The following is a 24,758-nucleotide window of genomic DNA, read 5'->3' as shown; positions in this document are numbered from 1 at the left end:
AAGCACAGCAAGACATTTAGATTTAGAAAATAGGAGCAATTTTCTCAGCACAAATGCATCGTTGTTATCTATGGGGCAATAAACTGGATGTTAGAAACACCAGTCTGTGACACCATTGCTTGACAGATCTCTCGCATCTGGGGGAAAATACACATGAGATAGGAAAGCTCAATTCTGAGTTTTGGAAGGTGGTTTTTTTTCTTTTTTCCTGTAAGGGTCATGTATATTTGTTACTGCCTTACAGAGAGAAAAACAGGTAAGAGGTATGACTAATCATTTTTTTTGCAGAAAGATTCAGCATGGAAAGGATGTAAGGATGATATCAATTCAAGGCAGGGCTCATTCATCAACTTCTGATAACAACAAAGTTATAAATAATAAAGGCCATTGCTTTTGATGTAGAGTGGCCCAATGGTCTTCAAAATGTGGTCCCCAGATCAGCATCAATATCATCTGGAAACTTGTCAGAAATGCACATTTCTGGGCCTCACCCCAAGCCTACTGAATTAAAAATTCTGAGGGTGAGACCCAGCAATCTGTGTTTTAACAAGCCCTCTAGGTGATTATGATGCATGCTAAAGTATTAATAATAATAATAATAATATGGATGCCTGCCTCCCACCCCCAGGGATATTCTGATTTAATTGATATGGGGTGTGACTGGGATTTCTATAGGCTCTCCAGGTGACTCAAATGTGTAGCGAAGTTTGGGAACCACTGGGCTAAGACTAAAGAACTGATCCCCACGTAGGTATCTCACCATTTCTTGTACCTGGTATTTGCAGCCACTTCAGTTTTGAAGAGTAAACTTTCAGAGAGTCACTCGCCTTTCAAAAAGTTCATGCAGGGGACACGGGTTCGTGCCCCAGTCCGGGAAGATCTCACATGCCGCGGAGTGGCTGGGCCCGTGAGCCTGCGCGTCTGGAGCCTGTGCTCCGCAACGGGAGAGGCCGCGGCAGTGAGAGGTCCGCGTACCGCAAAAAAAAAAAAAAAAAAAAAAAAAAAAGTTCATACAAACATGTAGGTGGAAGAGCTGCCACCAGGTAAGAGCACCGTGCTGCGACCAGGTGTTAAATGATATATGCTCATTAACTGAGTCCATGGGGAACCCTGTGCTCAAACAGAAAAGATATTTTACCACAAATTTGCTACTCCTTTTTAAAAAATAAAAATATATTTAACGAACAATGTAAATATCAACAAATATTTTAAACATGATATTATTAAAGAGACATTTTAACATTTTTAAAGTGATATTTTGGAGCAAAGTTTAAAAGTCTTTGGTATGATTTAGTGACTTTCTCATATTTAACTCTTCTTCCATCGACTCATCCTATTTCATTGTTTTAGAATCAAAAACTTTCTGATTTAACTTCAACTTGCAGGTAGCTCCGACTGAAAATGACTCTTGGTTGCTTATTTCTAAGCATACCTCAAAACTCTGTCTGTCAGAGGCAATCCAGTCCATGGTTTATATTCCTCAAGAAAGGGATATACTACAATGGAAAAGAATCCAAAAAAGAATATATATAACTGAATCACTTTGCTGTACACTTGAAAATGACACAACATTGTAAATTAATTATACTTCAATTTAAAAAAAGAAAGGGATATACTACTTTGCCTTGGGTAGCAGCAAGATAGAAAATTCTAAGAGATGCTGGGCCTGGGAGTGAGGAGATCCCAGAGAAGTATCGCAGGTGTAAGTATCTGTGCAACAAAAGGTCATGGGATGGGCTTCCCTGGTGGTGCAATGGTTGAGAGTCCGCCTGCCAATGCAGGAGACACGGGTTCGTGCCCCGGTCCGGGAAGAACCCACATGCCACAGAGCGGCTGGGCCCGTGAGCCATGGCCGCTGAGCCCGCGCGTCCAGAGCCTGTGCTCCGCAACGAGAGAGGCCACAACAGTGAGAGGCCCGCGTACGGAAAAAAAAAAAAAAAAAAGGTCACGGGAGGAGTGTGGATGCCAAATGCCTGGTCTGGAAATGAAAGGCAGAAAGGAAACACCAGAGAAAGTAAAACAGTAGTACCAATCAGGGGTACAGACCAGGACTCTAGACTATATGCAACTTTATAGAAAATCCAACAATGATGAGATCATAGGCATTGGCAGACCCAATAACAGGAGTCAAGAACTTAGAAATGGGCCAAATCCAATACTGTATGATAATAAGACATAAGTGTTTTCAGTAAAAAGGTCCACAATTCAGATTCTGTTTGAAACCAGACTTGGCTCACACCAGGACAAGGAGACCACGGAGAACCAAGTTACAGAGCCCAGGCTGACCAGTGTAGGGGGTACTGAACATAACAGATATTCAATACTGGTTTGTTGAATGAACAGACATTCAAAATTATTTCTGGTTTTAACTGTGTATTTTTCTCTACCAGTGAACCACTGTGTGTCTGCTACAGCAGGCCCTCACGCCCTGTTAGAAATGAATCTATCACAGCAGCTGGAGGGTAGGATGTAAGTTTAGGTGTGCTTTAGGTAAAAAACCCTATACTGTGAGCTGGAAAATCTGGATTTGGTTCCTAGCTCTACTTCTAACTACCTTTGTAACTTTGGGTAAGTTCTATTATTACCTCTGCCTCTTAGGTCCTCACCTTGAAAATGAGGTAAGCAGGACAGAAATACTAGATGATCTCTAAAATATGTTCAACTCTAAAAATCATTGGCTCCCCGCAACAGGTATGTTCCTGAAAATCCGTATCAAAAACTGATTTGTCATGTCATTATATGGGCACCTGCCTATCATTAGCTTCCTGTGGTCGGTGATTTCCCAGACATTTTCAAGGCCTCTGCAGTCAACGGGAAGTAAATTTGATCTTTTAGGTTGTTGGTGGGACCAAAGCACAACCCTATGGGTATACTGAGGTCAGACTTAGGGCGCATTTGTTGGCTAAGTTTAACTGGAAGTTTTGCAAGTTTTCCCTAAGGAAAGCCCCTGTATTCTACCATCACAGATAGGGAAGCAGAAATCAAAGGCTGTGGAGTCAGAGGTTTCATTTTAGCTTTGTTCTTTGTGCAGTGGAGCCAGAGGTGGGAGTCGGGGGAGTAGGGTTGTGGAGAAAAGTATCCCAGACACGTGGAGAGTGTGGCATAAACACGCCCTTAAATCCTGCCGTTTTGCAAATTCCCCAGAGGACCAAGCCTGCACCCCAGACAGCTAGCTACGTGCTTCACTGCATCCTCAGCCAGATGCAAGTTGCCCCAAGGGGCAGTCATCTGGACACTGAAAGCCCATTATAGCCATACCAGACAGCTGAATCTAGTTATAGACGACAGCCTTTCCCAGCCTGGCTGTCTCAGGCTTGAAATCACACTCTTAGGAAACATCCGCTTGGGACGTGAGGCGCCCCTCCCATGGGGACTAAGGGAGGAGAAGAATGTGGGAACACAGGCACACAGGCTGCTGGCAGATGCAGGTTCTGGGCAAGGTGCAGAGGCTCCTTCCTTTCCTCCTGCCTCTGCTCTGTTATCTTCCCTGCCTTGCTGTAAGGAGCACGTACACACACACACACACACACACACACACACACACACACACATCCCTGGAATGGTTCTTTCAGGGATATTGTTAGAAAGGCGGTTTGGTTTAAAGCAGGAACAGATAAGGGATACCAGAACATCCAGGAGCAAAAAGTTGTCTGCCCTGGTAATAATCACAGCTCCAGATTGCTCAAGCCTTAGATGAGAGGAGGCTGGCCTGAAGCTCTCAGGCTGGGGTCATGGAGAAAACACTGTTCATACCCTCACAGCCCTTTTTCCTGTGACCCTGTAGAAGGCCGTACATGGCAGCAAGAGGGTTGATGGCCACTCAGGATGGGATACACAGGAGCAAATTCCATCCTCCTGTGCTCCGGAGGGTACAATGCCCAAATGCACATCCCTTCCCCAGGATGGGTCACGGTTCTGCCCTCAACTCAAGTCAGCCTTGCATCCAAAATTGAAGATTAGGACAACAAATGTCCTGAGAAGTCCTGAATGTCACCCCATTCCTCTCATGACTGGTTATGCCCCACCACACCTACCTGGGCTTTTGTGAAGACCCCACGTTTTCTTGCTTCCTTGGTGAGCACAGCCTGTCCCCTCCTTCCTGGAATGCCCTCCTGTTCTACCCTACCTCTTAAGCCCTGCCTGAAGCAGGAGAGTGGCCCAGAATACAACCTCTGAGCGCCAGAACTCCTGGGTCCAAATCCCAGCTTTGCCACCCTTAGCCAGATGCTTCATAACTTCTCTTCCCTCACCTTCTTTCCCTGTAATGTAAGAATGATCATGATATAGTGGTTATTTCACACAGTTGTTACAAGAATTAAGTAAGTTAACATCTGTAAAGGATTTAAAACAGTGCCTAGTTGATATTAAACGCAGAACACCTCCCTGATTCTTCTCTCGTCTTCTCTCACCATTCTTCCCAACAATTCCTGATTAAAGTGATCATGTTGTTTTAAATTATTAGTTTAGATACCTGTCTCCTGCCCTGGTCTTTGAGTTTCTCTTGGAAAGAGATCGTGACTTATTCATTTTCACATCTCCAGTATAAAATGTTTGTCATAAAAAGATATTTGAAAAAAATGTGTATTGAATAAGTTGGATGAGAAACTAATACTAATACCTTTCATCTAATGGGTGGTAACTATGGGCTAGGCATGTTGCTAAGAAATTTGTTCATATTCATAAGCAGTTTCTTTAAATTTCATCTATGTTCTCTTCATAGCTCACAAGTTTGGCTTTCAGAAGCATAAAGGAAAATTGCTATCATACACTAAAATTCAAGGGCTTAAAGCAAAGAAAAAGAACCAACTGGAGAAGTGGAAATAAAGACAAATATTGGTCTTCTACAGAGAGAGAGATGTACAAGAAGAATTATCATCTTGGAGTCTATTAGCACAAAGGAAGATGATCCTGTGTGGCCAACTGAGCCTTTAGGAAGGCAAACTCAAATCCAGAAAAGAGAAGTAAACAACTCAGGTGCATCTAAAAGGAGTGGGGGGCTACCCTGGTGGCGCAGTGTTTGAGAATCCGCCTGCCGATGCAGGGGACACGGGTTCGTGCCCTGGTCCGGGAAGATCCCACATGCCGCGGAGCGGCTGGGCCCGTGAGCCATGGCCACTGAGCCTGAGCATCCGGAGCCTGTGCTCCGCAATGGGAGAGGCCACAACAGTGAGAGGCCCGCGTACCGAAAAAAAAAAAAAAAATTAAAAAAAAGGAGTGGGAATTTCTTCAAAATAATGGAAAAATAAGTAATAAGGGGATCAGCACTAAACAAACCAAAGTGAGTGCATGGGCTGCTCTCTATATTATATAGATATGGATAGATAGATAAATAGATAAAGATATAGAGAGATATAGTTATATATACATATATTTCTCTCTCTGTGTGTATATATACATATATGTGCATATATTCTCTCTGTGTGTATATATGTGTAATGCATGTGTATGCATATATATGTGTGTGTACATATATATACACATACATATATATATATATATGTATGTATGTATGTAGCAAAAAAATGAAAGAAGCTCAGTCTGAATCCAATATGGCCTGGCACGGTGAGGACAGATACCAAAAAAGCAAAATCCTGGAGCAAGCCAAGGCAGAGGGAAAACACTAAAGAGAACAAAGGAGGCTCTTTTTCTCGGCGGGGAAGAGGTGATTGTCTAGTGTTTGGATAAACAGAAGAGAGATTACCACAGTTTAAGATGGGGTGTCATTTCGACAGATGACAGAGATGAGGCTCTTGTTTGCTTTCTTCCTCTCCATTGAGGATAATAAACATCGGTGAATTAGGCAGTGGGAAACAAACATTATAAAGAGGGAACTGGTGACCACAATAAGTGAAATGATAGTAAGAAATTCCTTAACAAGTTAAAAGAACAATTTAAACCTCTTGCCCAGGCAAATTTTATAATGGCGATCATCACAAGTCACATTGGTTTGGCATTTTATGATTTTTAAAAAATGTTTGGCATTTTATGGTTTTTAAAAAGTGCTTTCACTCTATTATTTGATGAATTTAACTTCAAAATGGCTTTGCTAGTTCAGAATGAGCGTTTGGGCAGGACCCTGAAGAAATCATTTTTTAAGTTGATACAGAAAATTCATCTTTATTTCACTTTAACATCAAAGAAGAGAGAATTAAATCGTGCAGCTTAGTGTTATCCTTTAAAAAATATTTTTAAATGTATTCTAACTCCTATCATGAAAAATTGGTTTCAGCATAAGTCACATTAAAAAATGAAAACTAAACTAAACAGGATTTGGGGGACTCTAGGACAAGCAAATGTTAAATGTAAAACAAAGGTGAAGGGAAAAAGAGAGGGTCCACTTGTTGGGCCAAACAGGGTCTCGTTCTGAGTTCTCACTCACTCACTGGAGCTCTTGCTCAGGGGCCAGGCATTCCCATTCCACCCAGTCGCAGTTCAGTAGGCCTTAGTGCAGAGTGAGTGGTTTAGGAGCGCCACCCTGTGTCAGATTCAGAAACTACAAGTTTTCACTGGAATAGCTTTAACTAGATGCATCCAACCGAAATTCCAACCATAACCTAATTTCAGGCCTATGGTTATTTCTGTTGCCCATGCAACCTAATGTCAACACAGATTTAATAGTTCTGTATTGTATGATTTTAAAAACTGTCTGAAAGCAAAATAACGCCATGGAACTGGACATCACCATCATCAAGTGATAGTAAGTACTCCCTTGATCCCACAAGTGGCCTAAAGATTCACGTGTATCAAAGAGTAAGCCCTTTCATTCACTGACTATTCAATGTCCTTAATCTTTGTCTTTGAACCCTGCCTATCCCCATCTTTATGCCCTACACCTCAGAGAAGAAGAAAGCCTCACATGCAAACACTTTTTGTGTCTTCAAAGCTCTGCCCCCTCAGGCATCTATTGAATCTCCAAGACATTCTTTTTGGTACAAATTTTGATGAATTTAGAATCATGAAGGAATGAGCTTTAGTTGTAGGGATGGAGAAAGGAAGTAGAAGATGGATTAGGGAGTGCTGTTGTTGAAGTGGGGAGTGTGGTGAAATGGGGTGGAGAGCAGAGAGAGAAGCAGATGCTTCAACTTCAAGGCAACTGTCCACCATGTTTCCCTCCTAATTCACCTAAAACGTTAACACGATTTGCTGCCTCATAAATTCATTTCCTTCCAACGACCATATAGACTAACCTGTATATTCCTGTAAAAACAAAAAAATGTCTTTACTTGCAAAATAATAACCCTGACCTTATTGTGTTAAAAGTAAATTTGATTTCTTCTTTCCTGGGTTTTTTGCGATACGCGGGCCTCTCACTGTTGTGGTCTCTCCCGTCGCGGAGCACAGGCTCCAGATGCGCAGGCTCAGCAGCCACGGCTCACGGGCCCAGCCGCCCGGCGGCATGTGGGATCTTCCCGGACCGGGGCACGAACCCGTGTCCCCTGCATCGGCAGGCGGATTCCCAACCACTGTGCCACCAGGGAAGCCCCTTTTCCTGGGTTTTAATTACAAATGGTTCCCACATTAACTGAGATGCTCCCGCTGACTCCAGAACATATGGTACTTAGGTTCAAGTTATTTCTTTCTGGTCATAATTTTCTTAAATATGTGACTTCTTTTATTTCATGTTCCTTGTTTATAGAATATTTGGAAGTGGTAAGCAAACTTAATTTTGGAGTCTCTTCATCTTTCTACTTCATCTTGCTATTTCTCCTTACTTGATCTTCACTTTCTTAAGGAAAGAATTATTTTTATCTTTCTCGGTGTCTCTCCTGATGGCACAGTGTAATGCTCAATGTGTGTACATCAAATTAACCTAGAAAGAATAAAAGCTGATGTGGAGGACAATTCTTGACCATGGTGGTGACAGAATTCCAAAATAAATGACCAAAGGCAGGAGCAGAACCCCTGGTTATGAGACTCCTAAAGAAGTAAGCAGACATGAAGGCAATAAGTGAAGAATCTTAAGAAAGGACTCTAGCTTCTCAAAAGATAACTTTTAGTAAAACAATCCAGGTGTTTGCAGCCTTTGAACTGCTGCTTATGTGCAAAGATGGAGGAAACGAAGATGGGATGCAGGTGGTGTGATAAGATTCGAGATGGTTTGGAAAATCTTCAAGACCCCAATTCCTCTAAAAATTTGTTTTGGAAGAAGAAGCCTCTGAAACCCAGCTCCCAAATATAAGAAGAGAATTTGTGAAAAATATAGGGCATGGAATGGGCATGTATTGGTTAAGTAAAATACAGGCTGAGACAGAAGGGGTGGGGAAGTTTCTGGTGGCCTGGATAGAGATGTCTTTCATTAGAAACATTTTTCTCCTTAAAGACAAGACAAAAGCCTTTCAAAATGTTAACAGGATGATGAAGTCACAGATTTTTTTCCACTATTTTCCCTATATTTTTCTGTATTTTTCAAATTTTCTGCACTAAGCAGATCTCTTCATACTTGCCAAATATTAAACATTGTTATAAAACTCTTTTATATCAATAATTATTCAATACCTTTCTAAGTTTTACTGATTCCTACTGAAGCCAAATGGAGCCTCTATGCCCTGACACCGAATTAGATCTCGGAGACAAAGTTTTGGGTTAAGTAGAAAAGAATAGCTTTATTTCTTTTCCAGGCAAAGGGCACCACAGTGAGCTAATGCCCTCAAAACTGTGTGTCCCAACCTGGAGCAGGGAGTGAGAAGTTTTATAGTAATGGTTCAAAGTTGACCACCAAAACTGGTGTTCAGCTCATGGACATTCTTCTGATTGGTTGGTGGTGAGGTAAGTAGGAGTCAGCATCATCAACCTTCTGGTTCCAACCAGTCCAGGGTCATGTGCTTGTGGGCAGCATACTATCTTTAACTGTTAATTTCTCCCACCTGGAGGGGGTTTCAGTATTTGCAAAACAGCTCAGAGATATTGCTGTGTGTATCCCCTGATGGGGAACAAGGACCTTGCTGCAAGCCTGCACTATTGTTTCTCTTGACTGTTTGTTTCTCCCTGGTCTGGCATCCCCTCTCTTCCCTAATTAGCAACTGCTTGAATCTGCCTGTTGGAACTCAGGGAAGGTCATGGAGGCTGAATGAAGCCTATTTCCTGTAATCTGAGAAATGCGGGACACAGAAAGTCTTTTGTGCCCAGGAGCCCCACAGGGCCCTGTTCAGTATCCCTACTTTCTATCTTTGTATGTAGCTGGTGACAAAATTTAACTTTTCTTTGATGATTGGACATGTTGGAGATTATTATGTACATTGCTGTAACTGGAATTTTTCATGCTGCAAATATAATTGTAAGAGATGCGGAACGTGAACCCTTCTATCACCCACACCATAGAGTTATGTTTCCCTATAAAACTTCTAAATTCTTTCAGGTTAAAGCATTTGTCTCTTATTTCTCAAACAAAGGCATATTATAGAAAGGTTTTAAACAATGAGGTGGCATGAATAGCAGCCTGGTAGTGTGAGGAGAGACCAAAGTAGAGGAATTAGGAGTTGATTATCATGGTTCGGGCATAGGGAGTCAAAAGGATGATGACAGCGAGAGTGGTAAGGGAGAAATAGGAGCAGGAGATACTCTCACGGAGGAGTTAGGAGGGTTTAGTAATGGATATTCAGTTTACAGGAAAAGAGGAATCAGTGATGTGACAAGTCCAAGGACATGGAAAAATTAGAATATTGGCCTCAGAAATAAGTAAATCAAATGGTGACAATGGTGCAGTAAGACACATATGTTACTGGAAATTTTCCAATAGACTAATAGGATATGTTTGGCCATTAAAATAGTATAACTCGGGCTTCCCTGGTGGCGCAGTGGTTGAGAGTCTGCCTGCTGATGCAGGGGACACGGGTTCATGCCCCGGTCCGGGAAGATCCCACAAGCTGCGGAGCAGCTGGGCCCGTGAGCCATGGCCGCTGAGCCTACGCATCCGGAGCCTGTGCTCCGCAATGGGAGAGGCCACAGCAGTGAGAGGCCCGCGTACCGCAAAAAAAAAAAAAAAAAAAAAAAAAAAGTATAACTCCCAATAGATAATATAATAAACATTAAGATAAGAGCAATGTGTACAAATAGGTGGAGAAATATACCATGTTCTTGGATTGGAAGAATCAACATTGTGAAAATGACTCTGCTACCCAAAGCAATCTACAAATTCAATGCAATCCCTATCAAATTACCACTGGCATTTTTTACAGAACTAGAACAAAAAATTTCACAATTTGTATGGAAACACAAAAGACCCCAAATAGCCAAAGCAATCTTGAGAACAAAAAATGGAGCTGGAGGAATCAGGCTCCCTGACTTCAGACTATACTACAAGGCTACAGTAATCAAGAGAGTATGGTACTGACACAAAAACAGAAATATAGATCAATAGAACAGCATAGAAAGCCCAGAGATAAACCCACACACATATGGTCACCTTATCTTTGATAAAGGAGGGAAGGATATATAGTGGAGAAATGACAGCCTCTTCAATAAGTGGTGCTGGGAAAACTGGACAGCTACATGTAAAAGTATGAAATTAGAACACTCCCTAACACCACACACAAAAATAAACTCAAAATGGGTTAAAGACCTAAATGTAAGGCCAGACACTATCAAACTCTTAGAGGAAAACATATGCAGAACACTATACGACATAAATCACAGCAAGATCCTTTTTGACCCATCTCCTAGAGAAATGGAAATAAAAACACAAATAAACAAATGGGACCTAATGAAACTTAAAAGCTTTTGCACAGCAAAGGATACCATAAACAAGACCAAAAGACAACCCTCAGAATGGGAGAAAATATTTGCAAATGAAGCAACTGACAAAGGATTCATATCCAAAATTTATAAGCAACTCATGCAGCTCAATAACAAAAAAACAGACAACCCAATCCAAAAATGGGCAGAAGAACTAAATAGACATTTCTCCAAAGAAGATATACAGATAGCCAACAAACACATGAAAGAATGCTCAACATCATTAATCATTAGAGAAATGCAAATCAAAACTACAATGAGATATCATCTCACACCGGTCAGATTGGCCATCATCAAAAACTCTAGAAACAATAAATGCTGGAGAGGGTGTGGAGAAAAGGGAACCCTCTTGCACTGTTGGTGGGAATGTAAATTGATACAGCCACTATGGAGAACAGTATGGAGGTTCCTTAAAAAACTACAAATAGAACTACCATATGACCCAGCAATCCCACTACTGGGCATATACCCTGAGAAAACCATAATTCAAAAAGAGTCATGTACCAAAATGTTTATTGCAGCTCTATTTACGATAGCCAGGACATGGAAGCAACCTAAGTGTCCATCAACAGATGAATGGATAAAGAAGATGTGGCACATATATACAATGGAATATTACTCAGCCATAAAAAGAAATGAAACTGAGTTATTTGTAATGAGGTGGATAGACCTGGAATCTGTCATACAGAGTGAAGTAAGTCAGAAGGATAAAAACAAATACCGTATGCTAACACATATATATGGAATCTAAAAAAAAAAAAAAATGTCATGAAGAGATTAGTGGTAGGATGGGAATAAAACACAGACCTACTAGAGCATGGACTTGAGGATATGGGGAGGGGGAAGGGTAAGCTGTGACGATGTGAGAGAGTGGCAGGGACATATACACACTACCAAATGTAAATTAGATAGCTAGTGGGAAGCTGTAACATAGCACAGGGAGTTCACCTCTGTGCTTTGTGACCACCTAGAGGGGTGGGATAGGGAGGGTGTGAGGGAGGGTGACAAAAGAGGGAAGAGTTATGGGAACATATGTATATGTATAACTGATGCACTTTGTTGTAAAGGAGAAACTAACACACTATTGTAAAACAGTTATACTCAAATAAAGATGTTAAAAAAAAAAAAGAAGATGTGGCACATATATGTAATGGAATATTACTCAGCCATAAAAAGAAATGAAACTGAGTTATTTGTAATGAGGTAGATAGACCTGGAGTCTGTCATACAGAGTGAAGTAAGTCAGAAGGAGAAAAACAAATACCGTATGCTAACACATATATATGGAATCTAAGAAAAAAAAAATGTCATGAAGAGATTAGTGATTGGATGGGAATAAAACACAGACCTACTAGAGCATGGACTTGAGGATATGGGGAGGGGGAAGGGTAAGATGTGATGAAGTGAGAGAGTGGCAGGGACATATACACACTACCAAATGTAAATTAGATAGCTAGTGGGAAGCTGCCGCATAGCACAGGGAGATCACCTCTGTGCTTTGTGACCACCTAGAGGGGTGGGCTAGGGCGGGTGGGAGGGAGGGTGATACAAGAGGGAAGAGATATGGGAACATATGTATATGTATAACTGATTCATTTTGTTGTAAAGGAGAAAGTAACACACTATTGTAAAACAGTTATACTCCAATAAAGATGTTTAAAAAAAAAGATAAGAGCAATGTGTTATGTAAAAAATATACAAATTATGTATTTGTAAAAACTGGAAATGAAAATTGGATAACACTGGCCCAAAAGAAAGGGCTCCATAGGGCTTTTTAAAAAGTTCCTCTCATGGGTTGAATCATGCATGGTCCCAAAAACGATGTGTTAAGTCCTAACAACCCCTGGTACTTATGAATGTGACTGTATTTAGAAAAAGTCTTTAGTGATGTAATCCATTTAAGATCAGCTCATACTGAACTAGGGGGATCCTAATTCAATATGACGGTGTCCTTATAAGACAAAACAAGACACAAAAACTGACGCTGAGGGAAGATGGCCATGAGAAGATGGGCAGGAATTAGAATTACACTACCACAAGCCAAGGAATGTTTGGAGCTACCAGAGGCAAGGAAGATTCCTCCTCTAGAGGCTTAGGAGAGAGCTGGCTTTGTCAACACCTTGATTTTAAACTCCTATCCTCCAGAACTACAAGAAGACAAATTTCTGTTGTTTTAAACCACACAATTTGTGGTACTTTGTTGTGGTAGCCCTAGAACATGAATATGGTAGTCGTCTTCAGCACTCAGAGAAGGAGAGGAGAGGTAGATGTTTAGTTTTGTAGGTGGGGTAGATATTACATGACTATGTCACTATGGAAATCCACTTACTGTGTAAAGTTACCCATTAAACAGATGGGTAGATTAGGAGTGTGTTGGTTCCATAGCTCTGTGTACTTTTTCCTTGACAAAAGTGGCCGCTGCTCTTATCTGATCACTGTATGATGAAAACTGAACCTTATTACAAGAAATAAAGAGGTTGTCCAGACTGCTTTCCTGGCATATCCCACCCCCACTAGGGAAACACCGTCCTCTGGGCACCTCACTGCACCCCTTCCTCTCAGGCAAAGGCTGCTGGTTTTCAGAAAACTGACAAGCTCACAAAATGTTTATTTCCATATAAAACAGAAACACAAAGGACAAGAAGCTCAGCTATAAATCTAGAAGGAGGCAGCTGACAGAGCATGTAAGGAGGAAATGAGTCAACTTACAACTAATATGGGGTAACATTTACAAGCATGAGTATACCCTGTAGGCTATGAATTTCCCAGCTCAAAATATTAATAAGACATTTGGAATTATTTTATTATTCATCTTTCCAGTTTGATAAGAGAAGAACCAAAGTGCTCTTGGTTATTAATTTAATAGGAAAATTAAAAGTTTGAGTTGTGTAAGCTTTCAGGGGAGATTAACTTGCTGACTTTTTTTTTTTTCTAATTTATCATTCTCAGCAAACATCTATTGAAACTTTATCATGAGCCATGCACTGTGCTACAAGCTGAAGATACCAAGAAGAATTTTTATTTTTGATCCTTTCTTTCAAGGATTTTGCACACCAGTGGAAGAAATAGACAAATAAATAAAGAGTACTTCGGTTTTTAAAAAGTGCAGTGTAAGAATGGTTATTGTTGGAGGACATAATAATAATGATATTAGTTATAATAATTTTGAGTGTACTATACGTTTTACATGTATTAAGGGAGCAGCGAGAAAAGTGTGCCTAATTCCCTCTGGAGAGATAAGGATGCCTGCCTGCCTGCCTGCCCTCTATTCCTCCAAGGGGGATAAAAGGCCAAGGTGGGCTGAATGGACCAGGGAAAGAAAAGTCTGTGCCAAGACCTCGAGTCTTGAGAATTCATGCTGTCTTTGGAGAAATGCAAAGAGCGCAAGGGAGATGTGGGAGAGTGTGGGAGATGAGATGGGGGGCATATCTTGGAAACCTTTGTGTGAGTATCATTTTCTGTGCCGCCTCTTTTCAAACGGTGTCTATAAATAGAAGGGGAGGGAGTTTTAATTTCTCTGTAAGAATGTATGCATGTATGTGCATGTGCTTGGTTTCAAATACAACCTAAAAATTTCATGTTAACATACTCTAATATCTGGATGACCATCTTGTAGTACTGCCACATGACTTTAGAGGTTGCTTTTGCATTTATAACGTTTGTACTGATTAGTGCTTATTTGATGGTAGCCTGTCACATATTAAAGAGCATTCAATAACTCAGAGCTGCCTGTTCCTGTGTAGGAGTATCTGTGGCAGAGATTACTGGCTGTCTCCTAATATACGTTTCTTCTTCTTTCAAAGTAATGAAACCCCAAAGACTTAAATGAGCGCGTAGATGTCCAGGAAAAAAAAAAACACCGCATTGCCCAGTTTCCCTTGAAGCTGGCTCTGGCCTTGTGAATAAGTTGAAGTCAATGAATTATAAGCAGAAGTGTCTTGTGGCAGCTTCTGGAAACCTTCCTTAAAGAGCACGGTGATTTTCTATATATGTCCATGAAGCTGAGTTTGCCATTGTGTTTTTCAAATATCCCATGTCCTTACTGATTCTTAACTGATTTTCTTAATTACTGATATAGGAAAATTAACATTTTCCACTGTGATTCTGGATGCATTGTTTTAGAGTTATTTCAATTTTCACATTATATATTTCAAGTTCATGATTTGGGGGGCAAGTTAAAATATTTGGATCATCTCAGTAACATTTAACTGAGAAATTTCACATGATTTCACTGTTTCCATTTGCATTTATATTTATAACCATTCTGGTGTCAAGTAGCACTCTTTTTTAAAAAAATTCAATCTGACAATTCTAAACTTTTAACTAGAGATTTAGTCATTTGTATACATAATTACTGATGTGTTTGGACTTCCATCTTATTTTGTACTTTATGATTTCTCCATCTTTCTCACTCCCTTTTCAGATTCATTTTTTTTTGCCATTTCAATTCTTATCCTCTGCTAGTTCGTAAATCCTACCCTCTTATTTAATCCTTTTAGTAGTTACCCCAGAAATGATAAGATGAATCTTAATTTATGGAAGTATAATGTTAATTAATGTCTTTACCCTTCTCTTGGGCAATAAAAAACTTAGAACACTTACCTGTTCTATTCCTTTGAAGCCTCTCTGCTTTATTACTGTGCATGTAACATTTTATTTTCCAGATCCCAGTTTTATACAGCCATCATTCATTTAGATGTACCCACTTATTTACTACTTTCTTTGTTCTTCGTTCCTTCTTGCACCTCAGTCCTACATCTAAGAACCTTTCTTTCTGCCTTAAGTACACCCTTTCGAATTTTATTTAGTGGAGAACAAACTCTACTTTTTGTTTATTTGTCTGAAAATGTCTTTATTTACCTGTGTGTAGAATTTGAGGTTGACACATTTTCTTTCAGGGTATTGAAGATATTCCACTGTTTTCTATTTTTTATTATTTGTGCTTAAAAGTCAGCTAAAAGTATAATAGTCACACTTTTGAATATAAGTTTTCCCTTCAACCTGACTGCCTCCAAAAATTTTTTTAACTTCTTATTATGGAGAATTTAAAGCATGTTCAAAGTTAGAAAGAAACATCTAATAAACCCTCTTGTGTTCATATCCCAGCTTCAAAAATTATCAACATTTTGCCACTTTTGTGTCATCCATTCCCACATATGCAGACTCTTATACACCTGTTTTAGTATTTTATTTTACTTTTTCGCAGGAGTATTTTAGAGCCAATACAAAAATACTATATTACGTCTTTTCATCTGTAAACACTTTGGTATGTATCTCTCTCTGTAACTGATAAGGACTTTATTAACATAAGCACTAAGACACCAACACAACCAGTGAAATTTTTTTTGGAAAGATTTTTTTTTTTTTTTATGTGGACCATTTTTTAAGTCTTTATTGAATATTGCTTCTGTTTTCTTATGTTTTTTGGTTTTTTGGCCACAAGTCACGTGGGATCTTAGCTCCCTGACCAGGAATCGAACCCGCACCCCCTACATTGGAAGGTGAAGTCTTAACCACTGGGCCGCCAGGGAAGTCCCACAACCAGTGAATTTAGCAACTTGGTATCTTCTAACATCTATCCTCTGTGCAAATTTCCACTTGTCCCAAAGGTGCTTTTTGTAGCTGGTTTGTGGGAATCAGGATCTAGACAAGCCCACACCTTGCTTTGGTTGTTACTTCTGCTAAGACTATTTTATTACAAGAGGCCCTGCCTTGATTTTCTTTTTCACTTGCTATTGATTTATCAAAGAAACCAGATAATTCTCTAGAAAGATCCACTTTCTCAAGAATTAGCAATCAGACCTAGAGGTTTGATTAGATTCAGGTTAAAAGTATTTTAGGCAAGTATACTTCTTCAGTGTATTAATGATGAATAAAATGTTTGGTTTTCCTCCCTTCAGTGACTCTAAGATTGATCGATAGGTTCAGGTGGTTACAGCTGCAGCCTCCATTATGAAATTTCCCTCAACCTTCCACCTAAGGTTTTAATAGCACTGAGGACTGTTGCCTAGATCCACAATTGCATTAGAGGTTGAAAAATGATGATTCCCCTACTTCTATACTTCCTTCTGCCTCTATTAGCTGCAAGTCTTATAAAAGTCTTTCCCTCATCTACTCTTTAATCACCATGAAAATATTGTTTATACAGGAAAGACAGATAGATGTTTGATTCTTCCCGTTGGTTAATTTTTAGCATAGTTAGCTGTTGCTTAAGCCACCTCCAGAAACAGTTGACCCATGAAGACTTTCATAATGATTCTTGTGCTTTTTTAAAAAATTCAGCATTACTGAGATACAATTTACATCCAATAAAATTCACCCATATTGACTATACAGTTAGAAGAGTTTTGACAAATGAAACCATTCATGTAAATATAACCATGATCAAAATATAGGACATCTCCAGGACCCCAAAAAACTTTTCTCCTCTCCCTTAAAGTCAGTTCATGTTCCTCACCCCAGACCCAATCAAGTGCTGATCTGCTTTCTATCTCCTGCACCACAGCCTGAAAACTGCTTCCAGGTACTAATTAGGGGCAATCATAGAGCTCACCTTTTATGTTTCTTATCTCAAAGTGATTACACCTGCATTGCCTGTTTTTCAGTGTCTGAAAAGAAATGTTTTTAAAATATATTTTGTTTAGTGTTCTACTTTTTTGAGGCAGGAGAGCAACTCCCATAGAAGTCAATCCTTCATGGTGGAAGCAGAAGTCTCCTGCATCTTTTTGAGAAGATAAAATTGGAGGTTTTTTTACCAATCAACCTTCTGAAGTATAATTTATATACTTTAAAATTCACAGTTTAACTCTATAGTTTGTTTGACAACTGTATGCAACATATAATCACCACTTCTATCTCCCGCAGGAAGTTTCCTCAATCCTTTTTGCAATCAGGCTTCATTCACATCTCTCAATCTGGGCAACTACTTATCCGATTACTACCAATACAGATTAATTGCATCTGTTCTAATATTTCAAATATATGGAATCACTTTTTGTTTTGTGTCTGGCTTCTTTCACCAGTATAATGTCTATAAGATTCATTCATGCCATTGCATGTGTCAATTCTTTGCAATGTGTCAATTGCATGTGTTTTGTTCTTTTTATTGCTGAGTAGTGTTCAATTGTATGGATGAACTGTAGTTTGTTTATCAATTCATTTGTTGATGGTCATTTGGAGAGTATTCAGTTTGGGACTATTATGAATAAAGCTGCTATGAACCTTCCTATACAAGTCTTTTTATGGGTTTCATGTTTTCTGTTCTCTTCTCTCTAGAAATGGAATTAGTCATATGTAAGTATATGTTGAATTTTATAAAAAATTTCCAAACTCTTTTCCAAAGTAATTGCACCATTTTACATATCTAACAGTAATGTTGAAAGTTCCAATTGCTCCACATTATCACCAACACCAGGAGTCATTTTGCCACTCCTTTTAATTTAACTTATGCCAGTGAGTAGAAAGGGATATCTTGTGGTTTTCATTTGGGATTCCTGATGACCACATTAAGCATATATTCATTTGCTACTCTGCCATTTGTATATTCTTTTGGATTGTCTATTCTAGTTTTCTGCCCTTTTTTTGAACAGGGTTGTTTGTGCCCTTACTAAGTTGTAAATGCCATTTAGATATTATGGATACCGGTTCTTTGTCAGATATATGTGTTGTCAACATATTCTCACAGACTTTTGCTTGGAACCCCCCTTCTGGATATTTATTCAAAAGAATTGGAGTCAGGATCCCAAAATGATATTAGCACTCCCATGTTCACTGCAGCAGTATTCGCAGGGTAGATCTGATGTTAAATGTTCTTACCACAACAAAATTAAAATTTTAACATTTTTAAAACAGTTTCACTCATTATTGATTCCATTTTCAATCTGGATACATTTTTCTTTTTTTATTTTGTGTTATTGCCCTTGCTAGACCTCTGGTGCAATGTTGAACAGGAGTGATGAAAGCAGACATCCTTGCCTTGTCCCTCATCTTATGGGAAAGAATTCAGTCTTTCACCATTAAGCATGATGTTACCTTTCAGCTTTTCTTAGATACACTTTATGAGATTGAGGAAGTTTCCTTCTAGTCCTGAGTTGCTCAGAGATTTTATAAGAATGGATTTTGGATTTTATTTTATCCTTTTCTTAAACCTATTAAGCTAATCATGTACTTTTCTTTTTTAGTCTGTTAATATGATGACCCACATTGATATATGCTCCATGTTCTTGGATTGGAAGAATCAATATTGTCAAAATGACTATACTACCCAAGGCAACCTACAGATTCAGTGCAATCCCTATCAAATTACCAATGGCATTTTTCACAGAACTAGAACAGAAATTTAAAGTTTTATTGATCTTCTCAAAGAGTCAGCTTTTGATTTTATTGATTTTCTCTATTGTTTTTCTGTTTTTAATTTCATTGTTTTATATTCTTTTCTTTATTATTTCATTGCTTCTGCTACTTTGGGTTTAATTTTCTTTTCTTTTTCTAATCTTATAAAGCATAAACTGAGCTAATTGATCTGAGATCTTTCTTCTTTAGAATATAGGCATTTTTGTGCTGTAAATTTCCTTCTAAGTACTGCTTTAGTTCATCTCACAATTTTTCATCTGTTGTGTTATAATTCATTCACTTCAAAATATTCTAATTTTCTGTTTGATTTAATTTTTTAATCTATGGGTTATTGATTTATTTTATTGAAGTGCAATTGATTTAAAATATTGTGTTAGTTTTAGGTGTACAGCAAAGTGATTCAGTGAAATATATTTTTTCAGATTATTTTCCATTGTAGGTTATTACAAGATATTGAATATAGTTTCCTGTGTTATACAGTAAATCCTTACTGCTTATCTATTTTATGTATGGACAGGTGGGGCCAGGAATGTTCTCAGTGCTCGCCACCCAGTTCTCTGGGAGACCCTCCAGGGCAGATCCCCACCAGTGGAGCAAAACCAGCCAGATTCCATACACACAGGTCCAGCACTGTGGCTGATCTATGGGTTATTTAGAAGTACATTATTTGATTTCCAAGTATTAGGGGTATTTTCCAGATATCTTTCTATTTCATTTCATTGTGGTCAGAGAATACACTTTGTTATTTCAATACTTTTATTAAACTTGTTTTATGGCCCAGAATATGGTCTATCTTGATAAATGTTCCTTGTGCACTGGAAAACAATGAGTATTCTGTAGTTGCCTGGTGGAATATTCTATAAATGTCAATTTGGCCAAGTTGGGTGATAGTGTGGTTTGTTTCCTTTATCCTTACTAATTTTATTTATATAAATTCTACAAATTACTGAGAAATAAGTGTTGAAATCACTGACTATGATTGTGAGTATATAGATTCTTCCACACAGTCCCATCAGTTTTGTGTCATGTATTTGGGAGCTCTGTCATTAGAAGAAAAAACATTATGGATTTTTATCTTCCCTTGATGAATATTAGTCCCTACATCACTGAGAAATGACTCTCTTGATCACTGTTAATATTCTTGGTTCTGAAGATTAATCTTTATTTATTATTATTTATTAGCATAGACATTCCTAATTTTTTTTAATTAGTGTTAGCATGGTATATCTTTTTCTGTCCTTCTATTCTTCACCTAGTTGTGTTTTTACACTAAAAATTTGTTTTGTTTTGGTTTGGGTTGTTGTCAGCATTATATACTGTGGTCTTGTTCTTTTATTTGATCTGGCAATCTGTGCCTTTTAATCAGGTGTTAAAACCATTTATATTTATTGTGATTCTTAATAATATTAAGTTTAAATCTATTGTCTTGCTATCTATTTCCTTTTTATCTAAACTCTTCCTTATTTTCTCTTTCCTCTTTTTCTGTCTTATTTTAGATTCAGTGTTTCTTATGATTTCATTTTATCATATTTGTTGACTAATTAGTTATAATTCTTTGATATATTATTTTAGAGGTTGCTTTAGAGTTTAGAGTATACAGCTATGACATATTACAGTCCACCTTCAAGTGATTATATACTGTTGCACATATAGTATAAGAACCTTATAACAGTATACTTCCATTTCTCCCCATCTGGACTTTGTACAATTTGTACTATTGTTATCATTCCTAGCTGCCTTGGCCTTTCTGGACTTTTACCTCTGTCTTCTCAGGGAATCATTGCTTGGCTGTCCCTTCCCTATGATATGGCCTGGAAACTCTTTCCAGGCAGTAAGCTAGGAGAATAATAGAGCTCCCCTGGTTTGTTTCTACTCTCGCAGGGAACACCATCCTATCTGCCTCATGACCAATGTTAAAAATAAACCACATTATTTCATAAATTTTGTCTGATTTTTTAATTGTTTCATATGGAAGGGTATATCTATTCCCTGTTACTCCATCTTTGCTAGAAACTGGGACTAATTTTTATTGAATATCTACTATGTATCAAACACTTTACATTCATTCTTTCACTAAATTCTATCAGAATCACTATGATGAAGATACTATTAAGCCTTTTGATAGATGAGGAGACTAGTGCATATGACAGAATTAATGAATAAAGTCATACATCCTACTAAATGATGGAATAATTTTTTGATCTCAGATGTGTTTGACTACAAAAGGACAGTACTTCCATATAAAACAGAGAGAGAGAAAAGTATATGAATGTGAATAAATTACACCCATTCTGTAAAATTCATTTTAATCACAATCATTTTAATGAGCAGTTTAAACTTCTTTTTCCCTAGTGATGATAGCAGAGACATGATATAGGAATTAGAGCTTTATATTTCATCAGATCACTATATTTTTAATTATTTTTCTTGTCCCTTAATGATTTCATGGACAGATTCTGCACATTTCTGGCCACTTTTGTCGTAGGAAAGTCCAGACCACTTTGACATTCCAATCTTAAATAAAGTTTAAACCCTTTCCTCAATGGACTCCCAGGGACTTGGAGAAGGGGAACTATATAGTTCTTATATAACTAATACTTTTGTGGTGCTGTGGTATTGCTGGTCTTTTCCTGATCAGTCATATTCCATGTGCTCCTGCTGTGCTCTGCTGTTAAGAAGAGGGAGGAGATGTGGGAGCATGTGTGTATGTATAACTGATTCAGTTTGTTGTAGAGGGAAAACTAACACACTATTGTAAAACAATTATACTCCAATAAAGATGTTAAAAAAAAAAAAAAAGATGTGTTGTTTTCATGAGAAAGTTCACCTTCAATCAGATCCCTTCTATCACTACTCCCTCTGGCCCTGCCTGTGGTTCTATGCCAGCTCAGAGTGAAGTATTACCTTATTTGACCTAGAGTCTTCCAAGGGCAATGCCATGGTTTCTGTTCCTTTATATAACCCCTGTCCTCCTTCACATGGATCCAGGAAACTGCTAAGTTCCTCTTTGGCACACTGAAAGGGCTAACGGGAGCTAGGATGGGTTTGGCCACCATTCCTTTCCCAGGCTCACACACTAAGGCTCGTTCTTGTCCTTCAACCTTGAATTATTTCTGATAGCCTGCCCTCCTCAGCTCTCTCTCAAGATAACATGGAGTAACCAAGATTTTTGACAAAATCCCTCACTATGATCAGTTCTGGTGGCAACAAAGGTTTGGAGTTGGAGATGATCTGTGATTCTGTAGTTCATCAAGTCTCCAGCTGGGGAGTGAGGTGTAAGTCTTTCCTTGTGTAGGCACCCCATTCTCTATGATGATTTTCCTGTAACCCCATTCCAGTCATTTAAATTCTGGAGGTGAGAGAATTACCACATGAGAAAGGATGGGAAAGATATTACCTCCCACTGAGAGAATAATAGATTTCCCTCTCCGTCTCCCCAGTAATCTCCTTATAACAGCTTATTTGCTAGGTGATGATTATGGGTAATAGGGTCTGTTTAGCTGCCTCTCAGTAAGCTCTGGGGGAATTAATAGGCCCCAGTATTGGCAGTTCTTTTCAGACTGTGGCACATTAATGCCTCTTGTTTTCAGAGGAAGCCCTCAGGCAACAATAAAAATCCCACTTAATGTCTTGTTCCATAACCAATAGTTAACTGGCCTTCTACCGCAGAATCCAATATATGATCACAAAAGTCGATTTAAATTTCACTTTGCCTGTTTCTGTTGTGACAACTTTGAAAATCTTAACTAAGCACTGAAGTACACAAGACATGGATAGAAGCCTGGGGAAAGTCAGTACAGTGTGCAATAATACAAAATAAACAAATTACTCTCTTGCACAAAATGTGTACAATCTGAAAAAAAAAACAGGGCACCTTCTTTTGGAACCTGATCTGGTTTCCAAGAAGTAGGTCAGGGCGTTGCTAGGGGAGTGGAGATTAGTATGGCAAAAGAGGGAAAAGAAGAGAAGTGGGTGGGGAAAGAGAGGGATAGAGAGAGACTGAGAACACAGTGAGACACCCCTTGCTTTCATTTTTGGCTCCCATGGACACAGCTGAGAAGGGGCACTGTGGGCCCTTTGAGGGGAGGGCTGGAGACTGGCAGCCTCCCTTAACTCACAGAGCTATTTCAAGCTCTGGGATTGGTACCTACACGCAGGGCATTAGCATTCCTGATGGGGGAGGTGGCATGGAAGAGAGCTTTCAAGTGTATTCAACATTCTCCCCCTCAACCCTCTCCAAAAGTCTATCTCCCATCTTCCCAACTCCGATCTCCTAAAATTTACTGAAGAAAAACAAGTACATTAATCCAGGCTCAGTCTGGCCTAGCAAAAGAAGCAGGCAGCATTCTCAGCAAACCCTGGATTTGTAGGTAAGCGCTACTCACCATGTTCTTTAACAAAAGTTTAGTCTACGCTTTAGACTAAAAGCTATCTTAAAATTTCTTTCCTGTGTCCTGACCTTATTCTCCCTTTTAATGCTAAGCTTTTTCCTGTGTTATTATCACCAAAGCTTTATTAATAGCAATCCATTTATATCCTGGGCACATATTGTGCTCTTAGCTCTGCATATTGTGAGGGACATAAAGAGGAGGAAAGATGTGTCCCTGCCTGTTAGCGCAACAGAGTTCAGAGGAGGAAGTTGTGCGAGGGTGGGAAGAGAAGCCACTTTCCAATCCAAGTGGCTTCACCAGAGCTGCCCAGACTACGTGTTCTGGATACCTGTACTATTTTGTGACCAACAGATCCCACTCTTCCCACTCTTTGAAATATTGATTGTTCAGATTTGACATGCACCATTAGACTCCAGCATTGTAAATCTGAAAGTTCCTTGAGAGCAGGAGATGTGTCTCATTCACCACTACCCTCAGCCCTCAGCATAGCACCTGCTACATGGTAGGATTGCAGGCTGCATGGATGCTCGCGTTCATGAATTCATGAACTGAAGGGGCTCCAGAATGGCTCTGTCCTAAGTCCCCAAATCCTCTCCAGGCCCCTGAGCGGGTTTTGGGGGAAACTTTAAAGAACGGTAGAAGAGACTTATCTCACAGGGCGAATAATGCCTTATATATGTAAAGTGTTTTTATTATTTTTGCCCCCAAAGTTATTCATGTAGTTTTCACTTGATCTTTATAGCAACCTGATTGAGGATTTTGTAGGGAGCTTATCATTTATTTTATTGGCAAGGAGACTGAGGCCCAGAGGAATGACTTTGTCCTCAATACTTCTATGTCACTCTGGAAAATCCTGTTACTATAGGGCTGATAAATGGAATATTGCCTGCCATATCAGTAAACAGAAGAGGTCACAGTAATCAGCGATTGCAGACACAGCCGATGATGAACTGGTGAGCCCTGAGGATACTGGCCTCAGATAAGCTGGGGTGCATATCAAAGGAATGATTTCAGTGAGCCCAGACTCTTGCATCTTCCCATACATAGAAAAACGCTAAGTTCCTTAACTTGAGATATCTAGGTTTCTTTTATTAGCAGTAATCTTTTGTTCCTACTACCTGACCTTTGTTTCAAACTTCTGTATATCCTAGTTCCCCCCTCACCTCCTCAGAGCAGTTTTCTCAGGGTTACTTGAGATAATGCCTCCCGGGCTTGAAGTCCTAAAAATTCCTGCCAAATAAAACATAATTCTCAACTTTTAGGTTTGTGAATAATATTTTAGTC

General features: G+C 39.1%; 1 protein-coding gene across 1 annotated transcript in view; it reads left to right on the top strand.

The window, feature by feature from the left end:
- The first annotated feature begins 219 nt into the window (after positions 1 to 219).
- Positions 220 to 24,758, top strand: part of CCDC190 (coiled-coil domain containing 190) — a 30,607-nt gene continuing 6,068 nt past the window's right edge. Inside the window, exons 1-3 of the mRNA XM_059069837.1 lie at positions 220 to 256; positions 2,391 to 2,469; positions 3,145 to 3,440. Of these exons, the coding sequence (XP_058925820.1) occupies positions 220 to 256; positions 2,391 to 2,469; positions 3,145 to 3,440 (412 nt within the window). The remainder of the gene's footprint in view (positions 257 to 2,390; positions 2,470 to 3,144; positions 3,441 to 24,758) is intronic.

This window comes from Kogia breviceps, chromosome 1 (genome assembly GCF_026419965.1).
Source record: "Kogia breviceps isolate mKogBre1 chromosome 1, mKogBre1 haplotype 1, whole genome shotgun sequence".
Classification (NCBI taxonomy): Eukaryota; Metazoa; Chordata; class Mammalia; order Artiodactyla; family Physeteridae; genus Kogia; species Kogia breviceps.
This window is presented reverse-complemented; position numbering and strand designations above follow the sequence as displayed.